The sequence below is a fragment of the Entelurus aequoreus genome, linkage group LG23 (genome assembly GCF_033978785.1).
Source record: "Entelurus aequoreus isolate RoL-2023_Sb linkage group LG23, RoL_Eaeq_v1.1, whole genome shotgun sequence".
NCBI lineage: Eukaryota > Metazoa > Chordata > Actinopteri > Syngnathiformes > Syngnathidae > Entelurus > Entelurus aequoreus.
This window is the reverse complement of record NC_084753.1, coordinates 41,874,958-41,892,023: the sequence shown is the minus strand read 5'-3', so window position 1 is coordinate 41,892,023 and position 17,066 is coordinate 41,874,958. Positions and strand designations below refer to the sequence as shown.

The window sequence follows — 17,066 nt, the reverse complement described above, 5'->3', positions numbered from 1 at the left end:
TGATAGTTTGAATGTGCAAGATGAGTGGAATGTGTTGAATGTGGAATGCTTTGAATTGGTTGAAAAATGTGGAAATGGTGCAATAATGGATAATTCATTTTGAATGGGAAAATGTCCATAATAACTTGGAATTCCAGGAAATCCGGGATTTTTTAAAATATAATTGTTGAGAGGCAACACATAATTCCTGAACAGGCTGAATATTTTGGAGTTGGAACGGTTTGAATCGGATGAAAAATGTGGGAGTTGTGGAACTTTGAAAAATGGATAATTTATTTTGAATGGGAAAAATGTCCATAATAACTGGGAATTCTAGGAAATCAGGGATTTTTTTTTTTACATATATAATTGTTGAGAGGCAACACACAATTCCTGAACAGGCTGAATATTTTGGAGTTGGAACGGTTTGAATCGGATGAAAAATGTGGGAGTTGTGGAACTTTGAAAAATGTCCCATTCATTTCAATGGGAATTCTATGGAAATTTGGGAATTTTTTGGAAAATGCTTAAAGAAAATGAATGAGTTGTAATGGTTGGTGTTGGAATTTTTCAAATCAAATGTGGAAGGAGAAGCGCCAGAAAAAAAGGGTGAAAATAGGGTTTGGAAAACCAGGAAATCTGGCAATTCCTGGAATTTTTTTGGAACTTGGAAAAATGATAGTTTGAATGTGCAGGATGAGTGGAATGTGTTGAAGGTGGAATGCTTTGAATTGGTTGAAAAATGTGGAAATGGTGGAAAAATGGCCAATTCATTTTGAATGGTAAAGATGTCCCGGAAAACCTGGAATTCTGGGAAATTTGTCAAGGGAAAGCCCGCGATTCCTGAATAGGCTGAATATTTTGGAGTTGGAACGGTTTAAATCGGATGAAAAATGTGGGAGTTGTGGAAGTTTGAAAAATGGATAATTCATTTTGAATGGGAAAAATGTCCATAATAACTGGGAATTCTAGGAAATCCGGGATTTAAAAATATATATATATATGTAATTGTTGAGAGGCAACACACAATTCCTGAACAGGATGAATATTTTGGAGTTGGAACGGTTTGAATCGGATGAAAAATGTGGGAGTTGTGGAACTTTGAAAAATGTCCCATTCATTTCAATGGGAATTCTATGGAAATTTGGGAATTTTTTGGAAAATGCTTAAAGAAAATGAATGAGTTGTAATGGTTGGTGTTGGAATTTTTCAAATCAAATGTGGAAGGAGAAGCGCCAGAAAAAAAGGGTGAAAATAGGGTTTGGAAAACCAGGAAATCTGGCAATTCCTGGAATTTTTTTGGAACTTGGAAAAATGATAGTTTGAATGTGCAGGATGAGTGGAATGTGTTGAAGGTGGAATGCTTTGAATTGGTTGAAAAATGTGGAAATGGTGGAAAAATGGCCAATTCATTTTGAATGGTAAAGATGTCCCGGAAAACCTGGAATTCTGGGAAATTTGTCAAGGGAAAGCCCGCGATTCCTGAATAGGCTGAATATTTTGGAGTTGGAACGGTTTAAATCGGATGAAAAATGTGGGAGTTGTGGAAGTTTGAAAAATGGATAATTCATTTTGAATGGGAAAAATGTCCATAATAACTGGGAATTCTAGGAAATCCGGGATTTAAAAATATATATATATATGTAATTGTTGAGAGACAACACACAATTCCTGAACAGGATGAATATTTTGGAGTTGGAACGGTTTGAATCGGATGAAAAATGTGGGAGTTGTGGAACTTTGAAAAATGTCCCATTCATTTCAATGGGAATTCTATGGAAATTTGGGAATTTTTTGGAAAATGCTTAAAGAAAATGAATGAGTTGTAATGGTTGGTGTTGGAATTTTTCAAATCAAATGTGGAAGGAGAAGCGCCAGAAAAAAAGGGTGAAAATAGGGTTTGGAAAACCAGGAAATCTGGCAATTCCTGGAATTTTTTTGGAACTTGGAAAAATGATAGTTTGAATGTGCAGGATGAGTGGAATGTGTTGAAGGTGGAATGCTTTGAATTGGTTGAAAAATGTGGAAATGGTGGAAAAATGGCCAATTCATTTTGAATGGTAAAGATGTCCCGGAAAACCTGGAATCCTGGGAAATTTGTCGAGGGAAAGCCCGCGATTCCTGAATAGGCTGAATATTTTGGAGTTGGAACGGTTTAAATCGGATGAAAAATGTGGGAGTTGTGGAAGTTTGAAAAATGTCCCATTCATTTCAATGGGAATTTTATGGAAATTTGGGAATTTTTTTGAAAATGCTAAAAAAAATGAATGAGTTGAAATGGTTGGTGTTGGAATTTTTCAAATCAAATGTGGAAGGAAAAGCGCCAGAAAAAAATGGTGAAAATAGGGTTTGGAAAACCAGGAATTCTGGCAATTCCTGGAATTTTTTTGGAACTTGGAAAAATGATAGTTTGAATGTGCAGGATGAGTGGAATGTGTTGAAGGTGGAATGCTTTGAATTGGTTGAAAAATGTGGAAATGGTGGAAAAATGGCCAATTCATTTTGAATGGTAAAGATGTCCCGGAAAACCTGGAATTCTGGGAAATTTGTCAAGGGAAAGCCCGCGATTCCTGAATAGGCTGAATATTTTGGAGTTGGAATGGTTTAAATGGGATGAAAAATGTGGGAGTTGTGGAAGTTTGAAAAATGGATAATTCATTTTGAAAGGGAAAAATGTCCATAATAACTGGGAATTCTAGGAAATCCGGGATTTTTAAAAATATATATATATATTTGTTGAGAGGCAACACACAATTCCTGAACAGGCTGAATATTTTGGAGTTGGAACGGTTTCAATCGGATGAAAAATGTGGGAGTTGTGGAAGTTTTGAAAAATGTCCCATTCAATTTAATGGGAATTTTATGGAAATTTGGGATTTTTTTTGAAAATGCTAAAAAAAAATGAATGAGTTGAAATGGTTGGTGTTGGAATTTTTCAAATCAAATGTGGAAGGAGAAGCGCCAGAAAAAAATTGTGAAAATAGGGTTAGGAAAAACAGGAATTCTGGCAATTCCTGGAATTTTTTTGGAACTTGGAAAAATCTATCCATCCATCCATTTTCTACCGCTTATTCCCAAATGATAGTTTGAATGTGCAGGATGAGTGGAATGTGTTGAAGGTGGAATGCTTTGAATTGGTTGAAAAATGTGGAAATGGTGGAAAAATGGCCAATTCATTTTGAATGGTAAAGATGTCCCGGAAAACCTGGAATTCTGGGAAATTTGTCAAGGGAAAGCCCGCGATTCCTGAATAGGCTGAATATTTTGGAGTTGGAACGGTTTAAATCGGATGAAAAATGTGGGAGTTGTGGAAGTTTGAAAAATGGATAATTCATTTTGAATGGGAACATTTTCCATAATAACTGGGAATTCTAGGAAATCCGGGATTTTTTTTAAATATAATTGTTGAGAGGCAACACACAATTCCTGAACAGGCTGAATATTTTGGAGTTGGAACGGTTTGAATCGGATGAAAAATGTGGGGGTTGTGGAACTTTGAAAAATGTCCCATTCATTTCAATGGGAATTTTATGGAAATTTGGGAATTTTATGGAAATTTGGGAATTTTTTTGAAAATGCTAAAAAAAATGAATGAGTTGAAATGGTTGGTGTTGGAATTTTCAAATCAAATGTGAAAGGAGAAGCGCCAGAAAAAATTGTGAAAATAGGATTTGGAAAACCAGGAATTCTGGCAATTCCTGGAATTTTTTTTGAACTTGGAAAAATTATAGTTTGAATGTGCAGGATGTGTGGAATATGTTGAAGGTGGAATGCTTTGAATCGGTTGAGAAATGTGGAAATGGTGTAAAAATGTCCAATTAATTTGGAATGGGAAAAATGTCCAGGAAAACATGGAATTCTGGGAAATTCGTCGAGGGAAAGCCCGCGATTCCCGAATAGGCTGAACAGTTTGAAGTTGGAACGCTTTGAATGGGATGAAAAACGTGGAAAGGTAGAGCGCGGCAAAATGAATGTTTTGGAGCATTCACACAATTAGCATCAAACTAACTAACACCTTCTGGAAAAGTGGAGACTTCCTTTACGTTTGAGCATTTTATAACAGGCATTATCTTGCTGGCATTAAAAACTGTAACATTACCTAGCGTCGACTCGGAGTGTTGCTTGTTTAATTTTACGTGAACATTAGAGATGTCCGATAAATGCGTTAAAATGTAATATCGGAAATTATCGGTATCGTTTTTTTTATTATCATTATCGTTTTTATTTTTTTTGTTTTTGTTTTTTTGGTTTTTTTTAATTAAATCCACATAAAAAACACAAGATACACTTACAATTAGTGCACCAACCCAAAAAACCTCCCTCCCCCATTTACACTCATTCACACAAAAGGGTTGTTTCTTTCTGTTATTAATATTCTGCTTCCTACATTATATATCAATATATATCAATACAGTCTGCAAGGGATACAGTCCGTAAGCACACATGATTGTGCGTGCTGCTGCTCCACTAATAGTACTAACCTTTAACAGTTAATTTTACTCATTTTCATTAATTACTAGTTTCTATGTAACTGTTTTTATATTGTTGTACTTTCTTTTTTATTCAAGAAAATGTTTTTTAATTTATTTATCTTATTTTATTTTATTTATTTTTTTAAAAAGGACCTTATCTTCACCATACCTGGTTGTCCAGATTAGGCATAATAATGTGTTAATTCCACGACTGTATATATCGGTTGATATCGGTATCGGTAATTAAAGAGTTGGACAATATCGGAATATCGGATATCGGCAAAAAGCCATTATCGGACATCCCTAGGTACATGTGTTACATTTCCATTCAGTTCACTTGAGTGTGCGTTAGCAGGGCAGCGTTGTGATTGGAACACGGTGAGACTCACCAGTTTGGTGGACTTGGACGTCTCCGGGATGTCTGCGGAGAAAGGAACAAGGACTAAGATACTGGTACCCACAGGAGATATTAGGGCTGTGCAGTACACCGATATCATGAGTGATACCGGTTCATTTTAGAAAGACATGCAGTACAGGCCAAAAGTTTGGACACACCTTCTCCTCATTCAACCTTTATTTTCATGACTATTTACAGTCAGGTTCAAACACCGATGACATCGATTAAACAAGACAAGAAGCAAGGAATTAAACAGAGACAGAATTACATTTGGCTAAAAGAGGAGAAACGCGTACACCTGTACCCTTGTACAGTTCCACGCTCCTGGTGAAAGAGTGTACGTCTCTTTTATTTGGACTTTCCCTGATTACATGGCAACAACTTTGTGACTTTCCGGACTTGTTCAAGTCAATGATTGTCTTTTTCAGATCCTTTTGACTTTCCCATTGTGGCATTTGTAACCGAGTCTAATGACTGCATCACATGAGCCCTGTTTCAGTGGACCCATAATAAATTCATAAAAGAAGCAAACTTCATGAATGTTTTATTAGTGACCAACAAGTATGTGCTCCAATCACTACATCACAAAAAAATAAGAGTTGTAGAAATGATTGGAAACTCAAGACAGCCATGTCAGTGTTTCCCACACATTCATTTATTTGTGGCGGCCCGCCACGAAAGAATTACGTCCACCACAAATTAAAAAAAAAATAAATAATAAAATAAAAAAATTTAAATAAAATTTAAAAAAAAATTTTGTCCTCTCCTGCTTCTCAGGCAATTATATAGTTGATGTAGATGCCCATATCGGCTGTTCAGATTTACTTTACAAAAGAGAAGTGTAGGATACTTCTCTTGTTGCCTTATTTGTATTTGACTTTATTAAATGTATTTATAATAGAAACACAACATGTGTATATAACAAAGGGTGCAAAGTGTGCAGGCAGTAGGAAACACATGGTTAAGTGTAGGGAGTAAAACTGATGGCAGTCTAAAGTTCAAGATTTTTGGAGCTCTTTGTTCAGTGGATCAGATGTTTGATGAAGCTCTGTGTCTATCTACCACCTCTACTGTTTTCTGTTTATTTGTTACTGACTGTGCCTCTGTTTCACTTTATGTTGCTGGTAACTAATATGGTTGTAGTAGTAGGCTAAAGTTAAATTATTTAGTATGCACTAATTAAAGGGGCAGAGCTTTAAGAGACATTTTAGCTTTTATATTTTATAAGATATATTTTTTGTAAGAACCACAATTAATAAATATATTTCAGTGAATAACTTATTGTTCAAATCTGTATATAAATATGTACATAAAGTGTTGTAATTATATTGTAAAATGGATGGATGGACGTTTAAAACAAAACTGTTATTATTAATTAGTAAGTATACATTTTTTGAGCCTTTTTAGAGAAAATCATATCATTGTAGTAAATTATGCAAATTACTCGATGATGTCATGGTGACCACGCCCATAGCCACGCCCCCACCACCACAGGTATCTTGGCAGTTTATGGGAAACACTGCATGTCATTAAGTCCTTCACAAGTGTATGTAAACTTTGGACCACGACTGTATACTGTATCGTATATTAATAGACATTCCAACCTAAAAAATACCTGAATATCAGTTTTGGGTCCGTATCGCCAGGGCCTACTTTCTATTCTGGATCGCAATATTGAGGTGAGAGTGCAATACCTCGTTTTGGCAGCTTGGTGGCACTAGACTCAGGTGTCTCTGGGGACGTGGTGTCGGCGCCGTCATCAACCAGCTGGATCTAAAACACAAAGTGGGCGTCAGTAAATCCATCCAACCATCCATCCATCCATCCGTCCTTCCATCCATCCATCCAACCATCCATCCAACCATCCATCCATCCATCCATCCAACCATCCATCCATCCATCCATCCATCCATCCATCCGTCCGTCTTCCACCCTTAACATGCATAAGAAGTCCCCATATTTTTTCTATTATTATTATTATTTCTATTTTGGGGGTCTTGAAAATGAATTGTCAAAGTTGGCTCTCTGGCGCCACCTTTAAAATCGGAAAAAAATGAGCCCCCCTCCCCTCGACCAGTTTCATGCCTCGACACAGAAATGGCAGGAGACGTCTACCAGGACGAGACGCACATAAAAGTCTCAGGAACACAGATGAAAAACAAACAGGAAGTCGGCCATCTTGGTTTCCGCCAAAAAAAAAGGGGTTGTACTTTAACGACCTTGACCAAATGAGTCGTGGTTAAAATGACAGATACTACACATATAGGTGATGATACATTGTCAACAAATTTTTCCTACGCCATAAGATGTGGGCGTGGTATGGCGCCAAACTTTGCCCTTGATGGTTTTTCACCATTTTTCAGTGAAAAAAAGGGGGTCGTACTTTAACAAACTCCTCCTAGGGACTTTGACCAAATGAGTCGCAGTTAAAATGACAGATACTACACATATAGGTGATGATGAATTGTGAACACATTTTTCCTACGCCGTAAGATGTGGGTGTGGTATGGCGCCTAACTTTGCTTTGGTGGTTTTTGGCCATTTTTCTATGAAAAAAAGGGTTCGTACTTTAACCAACTCCTCCTAGGGACTTTGACTAAATGAGTCGTGGTTAAAATGACAGATACTACACATATAGGTGATGATAAATTGAGATAACATTTTTCCTACGACATAAGACGTGGGCGTGGTATGGCGCCAAACTTTACTCTGATGGTTTTTGGCCATTTTTTGGCCAAAAAAAGGGTTCGTACTTTAACAAACTCCTCCTAGGGACTTTGACCAAATGAGTCCCAGTTAAAATGACAGATACTACACATATAGGTGATGATAAATTGAGAACACATTTTTCCTACGCCATAAGATGTGGGTGTGGTATGGCACCAAACTTGGCTTCGATGGTTTTTGTCAATTTTTCGGCGGAAAAAGGGGTCGTACTTTAACGAACTCCTCCTACAGACTTTGACCAAATGAGTCGTGGTTAAAATGACAGATACTACACATATAGGTGATGATTAATTGTGATAACATTTTTCCTACGTCATAAGATGTGGGCGTGGTATGGCACCAAACTTTGCCCATTATGGTTTTTTCCCCATTTTTCAGTGAAAAAAAGGGGTCGTACTTTAACAAACTCCTCTTAGGGACATTGACAAAATGAGTCACAGTTAAAAAGACAGATACTACACATATAGGTGATGATAAATTGTGAACACATATTTCCTACGCCGTAAGATGTTGTTGTGGTATGGCGCCAAACTTTGCTTCGATGGTTTTTGGCCATTTTTCAGTGAAAAAAAGGGTACGTACTTTAACAAACTCCTCCTAGGGACTTTGACCAAATGAGTCGTGGTTAAAATGACAGATACTACACATATAGGTGATGATAAATTGTGATAAAATGTTTCCTATGCCATAAGATGTGGGCGTGGTATGGCGCCAAACTTTGCCCCGATGTTTTTCGTTGTACTAAAAAGTACATCCCTAATGCTTGACATAGAGAAATAGTGTATTCTGCCCCCTGGTGGACACAACCGTACCTGCGACTGCCTGACAAATATGCCGTGATTCTCTTCGCAGGTGAAGTAGCGCTTGCCCTGCACGGTGCCGTCGTTCTTGCCTTTGGCCTCGTCCAGGATGACGCCGACCCACTTGCCCGAGGCGAAGAGCGTGGCGCCGATGAAGGCCACCGTGCCGCGCTGCCCCTTGCCGATGACCTCCACCAGGGAGCCCACCTTGGCGGGCCGGCCCCCGCTGCCGCCGTCCGAGCTCATCCTGGTGCCGCCGGAGGTCTGCGGGGGAGGCGCAAAGTAGAGAAAGTTAGTGTTGAGTGCGTCAGTTTGCAGATAAGCACAATGTATCCCACTGGGCATCATTAAGGCTGGTATTAGAAGAAGATGTCAGGTTCAAACACCGATGACATTTAATAGACAAGACAAGAAGCAAGGAATCAGACAGAGACAGGATTCAATTTAGCTCATGAGGAGAAACGTCTGGGGCTGCGCACTGTGGAGGATGCATGTATGTTTAAGAGCTATTCCTCTATTCATAGCCATGTTTGAGCAGCTAGTACTTTTCCTTTGTATATTCTACCAGTCTCTCTTTGTCTTCAGATTGTCTGTTTAGTGTCTTAACCCTTGGAATGTGAAATACAACACCCACTCTTTCCTTATCAGTGTTGCGAGGGGGGAGAGAAGGGGTTTTTTTTTTTGTGTGTGCAAAGGAGTTGGCTTTTCCGTTGGAATGCCAGATCAACTAGAGTAGCCGATATAAATGTATCGGTTAAGTTGACCTCCTAAAGCTTTAGTAAAACTTGAAAATATTCCAATTCTGTCTTGATGGTCCTTCTTACTCAGCATATATGTCATCGAAAGAACTTGGGATTGACCAGTAACTTAGATGAGAACTGGTCTGACACAACAACACTCAGCTACAGTCTCCCACCACGCTCTGAAGGCAGTCCCAACACACTCCTCCTTTATTTGGGCATTTTCCCATTACATTACATTACATTACGCAGCTGCTCCTAAGGGGAGGAGGGTTCATAAACAGTTCAAAGAAAAGGTGCCTGGAGCGGTGTCAGGTTTGCCCCCTCTCTGCTTTGAAGACCTCGGGTCAAGGTCTTCCTGTAGCTGTCCAATAGATCAAAGAAACCGACACCTCCACGTCGCATCCCATCGCACACAGTGGAGGTTCACCACTACCTACCAGTGGAGGTAGGCCTTTAGCTTGATAAGAACAAAGACAGCTTGAACTCGTGGGAAAACAAGTTGTGTGATAACTTATGTACAATTTATCTGACAGGCCCTATTATGCAAAACCAACTTTTCTCACCTATTGGTACTCGTGATGTGCGATACCGCTGATTTTCTTTCCGATCCGATACAGAGTAAAATTCAGGCTGGTATCAGCGATACTGATTTGATACCAATATTTTGTGCAAATATACCTAACGTGTCAGCTTCAATTAAAAAAGTTGTGTATTTTCAAATAGTAACTTCCATCCGTCCATTTTCTACCGCTTGTCCCTTTTGGGGTCGCGGGGGGTGCTGGAGCCTATCTCAGCCGCATTCGGGTGGAAGGCGGGGTACACCCTGGACAAGTCGCCACCTCAACACAGATAGACAACATTCACACACTCCAAAAAATAACTAATTGGATGAACTCAATTAAAATGAGGGCAGGATTTCCATCCAATTGACTTCGATTTGATGTCTTTTGCAGTATATATTGATATCGTTTTATCGCCCAGCCCTATCGGCCTTTTAAAAAAAAAAAAAGTTATTTCAATTTATTTGTTATCAATTATGTGTCTATCATGATATATATTTTAGTTTTATGGCCCAGCCCTATGGGGATTTTTTCAGAATATTTTTATTTTTTTGAACTAATTTTGATTTTATTTATTTTGCGATATATATTGATAACATTTTATTGTCCAGCCCTACGGGGATTTTTATAATAATAACTTATACACATTGACGTCCCACTGGGGTGAGTTTACCTTGCCCGTATGTGGGCTCTGTACCGAGGATGTCGTTGTGGCTTGTACAGCCCTTTGAGACACTTGTGATTCAGGGCTATATAAATAAACATTAAATGATTGATTGATTGATATATTTAAAAAAAAAAAAAAAAGTAAGATAAAAGAGCAAAACATTTGGAATGTCATGAGAAAAAGCTGAATTTTTTTCATTAATAATATTATACTTAGTCACCTATACCAGTGGTCCCCAACCACCGGGCCGCGGCCCGGTACCGGTCCGCGGACCGATTGGTACCGGGCCGCGCAAGAAATTTAAAAAAAATAAATATTTTTTTTTTTTTTTTTTTTTAAATTAAATCAACATAAAAAACACAATATATACATTATATATCAATATAGATCAATACAGTCTGCAGGGATACAGTCTGTAAGCACACATGATTGTATTTCTTTATGAAAACAAATTAAAAAAAAAAAAAAAAAAAAAAAAAATTTTTTATTTTTTTTTAATTAAATCAACATAAAAAACACAATATATACATTATATATCAATATAGATCAATACAGTCTGCAGGGATACAGTCCGTAAGCACACATGATTGTATTTCTTTATGAAAAAAAAATAAAAAAAATAAATAAATTTAAAAAAACAATTTTATTTTATTTTTTAATTAAATCAACATAAAAAACACAATATATACATTATATATCAATATAGATCAATACAGTCTGCAGGGATACAGTCCGTAAGCACACATGATTGTATTTCTTTATGAAAACAAATAAAAAATAAAAAAATCCCCCCCCCCCCCACCGGTCCGTGGGACAAATTTTCAAGTGCTGACCGGTCCCCGGCTTCAAAAAGGTTGGGGACCACTGACCTATACCACACAGTTTTGCATAGTAGAGTTCTAACTTGCACTTACAGATGTAGCGACCAAATGTAGTTACTGACAGTGGTTTTCGGAAGTGTTCCTGAGCCTATGTGGTGATATCCTTTACACACTGATGTCGTTTTTTTGATGCAGTTCCGCCTGAGGGATCCAAGGTCCGTAATATCATCGCTTATGTGCAGTGATTTCTCCAGATTATCTGATTCTGTTGATGATATTACGGAGCGTAGATGGTGAAATCCCTAAATTCCTTGCAACAGCTGGTTGAGAAATGTTGTTCTTAAACAATTTGCGCAGGCATTTGTTGACAAAGTGGTGACCCTCGCCCCCGTCCTTGTTTGTGAATGACTGAGCATTTCATGGAAGCTGCTTTTATACCCAATCACGGCACCCACCTGTTCCCAATCAACCCGTTCACCCGTGGGAAGTTCCAAATAAGTGTTTTGACGAGCGTTCCTCAACTTTCTCAGTCTTTTTTGCCACTCGTGCCGGCTTTCTTTGAAACACGCTGCAGCCATCAAATTCCAAATGTGCGAATGTTTGCAAAAAATAACGTTTACCTTTTAATGTTCTCAATTACGCTGTATAGAGAACATTAAAGGCCTACTGAAATGATTTTGTTTTATTTAAACGGGAATAGCAGATCCATTCTATGTGTCATACTTGATCATTTCGCGATATTGCCATATTTTTGCTGAAAGGATTTAGTAGAGAAAATCGACGATAAAGTTCGCAACTTTTGCTCGCTGATAAAAAAGCCTTGCCTGTAGCGGAAGTAGCGTGACGTCACAGGAGCTAGTATTCCTCACAATTCCCCGTTGTTTACAATGGAGCGAGAGAGATTCGGACCGAGAAAGTGACGATTACCCCATTAATTTGAGCGAGGATGAAAGATTCGTGGATGAGGAACGTTACAGTGAAGGACTTGAGAGGCAGTGCAGGACGTATCTTTTTTCGCTCTGACCGTAACTTAGGTACAAGCTGGCTCATTGGATTCCACACTCTCCTTTTTCTATTGTGGATCACGGATTTGTATTTTAAACCAGTGGTCCCCAACCACCGGGCCGCGGCCCGGTACCGGTCCGCGGACCGATTGGTACCGGGCCGCACAAGAAATTTAATTTTTTTATTTTTTTTATTTTTATGAAATCAACATAAAAAACACAATATATACATTATATATCAATATAGATCAATACAGTCTGCAGGGATACAGTCCGTAAGCACACATGATTGTATTTAATTATGTAAAATATACATATATATATATATATTTTTTTTAAATACACCCCCCCTCCCACCGGTCCATGGGACAAATTTTCAAGCGTTGACCGGTCCGCAGCTACAAAAAGGTTGGGGACCACTGTTTTAAACCACCTCGGATACTATATCCTCTTGAAAATGAGAGTCGAGCACGCGAAATGGACATTTAAAGTGACTTTTATCTCCAAGACAATACATCGGTGACACACTTAGCTACTGAGCTAGCGTGCTAGCATCGTTCTCAAATGAAGATAGAAACAAAATAAATAAACCCCTGACTGGAAGGATAGACAGAAGATCAACAATACTATTAAACCATGTACATGTAACTACACGGTTAAAAATTCTCAGCCTGGTAAGGCTTAACAATGCTGTTGCTAACGACGCTAAGGCTAATTTAGCAACTTAGCAACCGGACCTCACAGCCAGTCCTCATCTTCCCATCAACAGCCGTGCTCACCTGCGTTCCAGCGATCGATGGCGCGACGAAGGACTTCACCCGTGGGTTTGGCGGCAAGCATCGGCTAGGCGTAGTAAGTAGTCCTTGTTGTGTTGCTGTAAGTATTGTACTTAGCCGCTAATACACCGATCGATCCCACCTACAACGTTCTTCTTTGCAGTCTCCATTGTTCATTAAACAAATTGCAAAAGATTCACCAACACAGATGTCCAGAATACTGTGGAATTTTGTCGAAGAAAACAAGAGGTTTTTGTATCGGGTCCGATGGGGTCCAACCACTTCCGTTGCTTTTGTGACGTCACGCGCATAAATCATATCCAAAGGAGTTTTTCAACCGGAAGTGTGGCGGGAATTTTAAAATGTCACTTTATAAGTTAACCCGGCCGTATTGGCATGTGTTGCAATGTTAAGATTTCATCATTGATATATAAACTATCAGACTGTGTGGTCGCTAGTAGTGGCTTTCAGTAGGCCTTTAAAGCAACATCAAATAGTTTTCTCCTTTGCTGTATACTTTTAGTGTGTCTCCAATATTGTCCACACCTGTCTCCATCCAAACACAACGGTTGGAACGTTAAATATCTTGTCTTTGCAGTCTATTCAATTGAATATAAGTTGAAAAGGATTTGCAAATCATTGTATTCTCTTTTTCTTTACAAAACGTGACAACTTCACTGCTTTTGGGGCTTGTAATATTGACCAAAGGGTAGAAGGAGGTCCAATAAGGGTGTTACTTTTGAAGTTAAATGCTGCAATTGCGCTGTCGACACAACGGGATGTTGCATAAGTGTCTGCAAGACAGGAGGCAGATTGCGTGTCACTGCCAACCACTAAAACGACATCGCTACCTGAGTCGGGATGAATCAAATGCATCAATTATTAATATTATTATTTTCAGTGTAGCTGTGTGGCATCATCCTGCTGCATACCGCCGTGGGACTGAAGGTGACTCAGCAGAGTTTATTATTACTCTCCTCCCTCTCAAAACACGAGCGCAAAAACGGGGCAAAACCAAAAACATCCGGGCCAACATCCAGCGTGGTCAGGACCGCGTCCCGGTCCAGGACCAGTCCTGACATCAAGCTATCTCGCACAAGACGTACGGGAAGGAATGCGCCCGCATAAAGACCGTTTTGTTTCTGCGCTCGGTCACGTCACGCAAATCTCTCGGAGAATGTTAATGAAGATAAAACCACAAGTGTCTAAAGGATGCCTAAGCATAAGCCACAAGTTCTTAACCCGGCCTGATGAACAAGAACCACAGCCAGAGGAAGAAGAAAGGATACAATTTTATGATTCATTCATTAGTATTGATGTTATTTGAACACTGACACAGTTTGTAGTTAAATAGAGAAGTGAACATCCCAGTAAACAAAGTAAAGACTTTATAAACAAGTTGTGACAACGTTCACGCCCGCTGCATGTTTCCTCACCTCATTAACTCAGTCACAGCAGCTGATGGACACTGTATTCAGAACGTTAAAGCAACATCCAAATAGTTTTCTCCTTCGCTGTATACTTTTAGTGTGTCTCCAATATTGTCCACACCTGTCTCCATCCAAACACAACCGCGTCTCTTAACCGCACGCCGGGAAGCAAGGAAAATTACATTAAACCAAGCGCTTGGCTTGGTTTACTCCGAGGGAAAATCTCCCGAGCAAAGTCCGTGTAGTTAGTCCGCCATGATTATCAAGCCAAACGACGCTAGTGAGCATGCGCCTGACTTCCCGTTGCCTAAAATGCATTAATAAATGACGGTTTTTCTGTAATTAAAAAATAGTTTTCTCCTTCGCTGTATACTTTTAGTGTGTCTCCACCATATTGTCCACACCTGTCTCCATCTAAACACAACAGTGTCTCTTAACCGCACGCCGGCAAGCAAGGAAAATGACGTTAAACTAAGCGCTAGAGTGTCCGCCCTGAGATGGGTACGTCGTGAGTTCAAACCCCGGCCGAGTCATACCAAAGACTATAAAAATGGGAGCCATTACCTCCCTGCTCGGCACTCAGCATCAAGGGTTGGAATTGGGGGTTATATCACCAAAAAATATTCCCGGGTGCGGCCACTGCTGCTGCTCACTGCTCCCCTCACCTCCCAGGGGGTGATCAAGGGTGATGGGTCAAATGCAGAGAATAATTTCGCCACACCTCGTGTGTGTGTGACAATCATTAGTACTTTAACTTTAGCTTGGCTCTGTTTACTCCGAGGGAAAATCTCCAGAGCAAAGTCCGTGTAGTTGGTCCGCCATGATTATCAAGCCAAATGACGCTTGTGCGCATGCGCCTGACTTCCCGTTGCCTAAAATGCATTAATAAATGGCGGTTTTTCGGTAATTAAAAAATTAGACAGTGTTATTAACCGTCTGGAATTTTATCGCAAATTATCATTACACCGTTAATTGTTACATGTTTCCTCACCTCAATAACTCTCAGTCACAGCAGCTGATGGACACTGTATTCAGAACGTTAAAGCAACATCAAAATAGTTTTCTCCTTCGCTGTATACTTTTAGTGTGTCTCCACCATATTGTCCACACCTGTCTCCATCGAAACACAACAGTGTCTCTTAACCGCACGCCGGCAAGCAAGGAAAATGACGTTAAACTAAGCGCTAGAGTGTCCGCCCTGAGATGGGTACGTCGTGAGTTCAAACCCCGGCCGAGTCATACCAAAGACTATAAAAATGGGAGCTGTTACCTCCCTGCTCGGCACTCAGCATCAAGGGTTGGAATTGGGGGTTATATCACCAAAAATGATTCCCGGGCGCGGCCACCGCTGCTGCTCACTGCTCCCCTCACCACCCAGGGGGTGATCAAGGGTGATGGGTCAAATGCAGAGAATAATTTCGCCACACCTCGTGTGTGTGAGACAATCATTGGTACTTTGGAAAATCTCCCGAGCAAAGTCCGTGTAGTTAGTCCGCCATGATTATCAAGCCAAACGACGCTAGTGCGCATGCACCTGACTTCCCGTTGCCTAAAATGCATTAATAAATGGCCAGATTGTTTATTGGGTACCACCCTGAAGATGCTTATATTTGCCACAAACACAGTGTTAGTTCAAATGTTATTACGCATGTTTTTATACTTTGAATGGGGGGAAACTAGTTTAAAGATGCTATAATATGCTAAGATTGCTACTTGAAATTATGACATAGTTATGACAACCAGCAGAGGGCACTGCAGCAAGAGCGGTCTGGGTCACAGAGCAATATATGCATTATATGCAAAACGCCCGAAGTTCTCTGCACAAAAACAATCCACGTCTTTACAGAGAGAACGCACAATGGGCCCGAGCTAGCTAACGTTAGCGTTGTATTAGCTAATGCTAATTCATCCAGTTAATCTGAAAGACAGTGCTAGCTGCTTATTTTATTGCATCAATGCCGTTTAATGACCTCGTCCCGATGTGGATACTGATCTCTTATCAGGCTACAGTGCCCTCTGCTGGTTGTTCAGGGGAGTGTGTAGGTCACATTTATTTGTGCATCTGGTTTGTGGGAGGAATGTCTCGTCGACACAAAAGCAAAAAAGCGATCCACATATGCAAATTCAATACAAATACAAAATCAACCATATTTATATTCAAATCTCAAAAAATATATTTACAAATACACGTTTATTCATACATATTCTTGATGTATTTGTATGTCACATTTTTATATTTATACATTTTATTTGTATATATTTTCAAATATCAAAATATATTTACAAATACGCATTTATTTATACAAACTATTTATTTATTTGTATATCACATTTGTATATTCATTAATATATGCATATGTATTAATATCATATTGACATATATAAATTGATGTGAGACAATTCTACTTCCATAGACTCATTGTGTTCAATTTGAAGGCAACGGTGCCTCCTTGCCACACCCGCTGGATTAAAGATGTTCTGTATTTTCTCAAACTGGAGAAGATTAGGCTGACATTGAATGGTTGTTCTGCAAAGTTTCAAGAACTGTGGGATGCCTTTCTGAAATACGTAAGAGAGACTGATCTCCAAATTAACCCTGATTGGAAAAAAATCTAAATGTAGGTGGTTGAGGAGCCTTTTGCTATATCTCTCTAAGGCCGTTCAGGAAAGGAGCTGTCTGCGGTTTCTTA

General features: G+C 39.3%; 1 protein-coding gene across 11 annotated transcripts in view; it reads right to left on the bottom strand.

The window, feature by feature from the left end:
- Positions 1–17,066, bottom strand: part of LOC133640799 (dynactin subunit 1-like) — a 268,257-nt gene that overhangs the window by 220,107 nt on the left and 31,084 nt on the right. For all 11 annotated transcript variants that reach the window (XM_062034461.1, XM_062034459.1, XM_062034460.1 and 8 more), the window contains exons 2-4: positions 8,388–8,639; positions 6,543–6,621; positions 4,841–4,872 (exon numbers count right to left, since the gene is read on the bottom strand). In XM_062034461.1, the coding sequence (XP_061890445.1) occupies positions 4,841–4,872; positions 6,543–6,621; positions 8,388–8,621 (345 nt within the window). In that variant the 5' untranslated portion in view covers positions 8,622–8,639. The remainder of the gene's footprint in view (positions 1–4,840; positions 4,873–6,542; positions 6,622–8,387; positions 8,640–17,066) is intronic.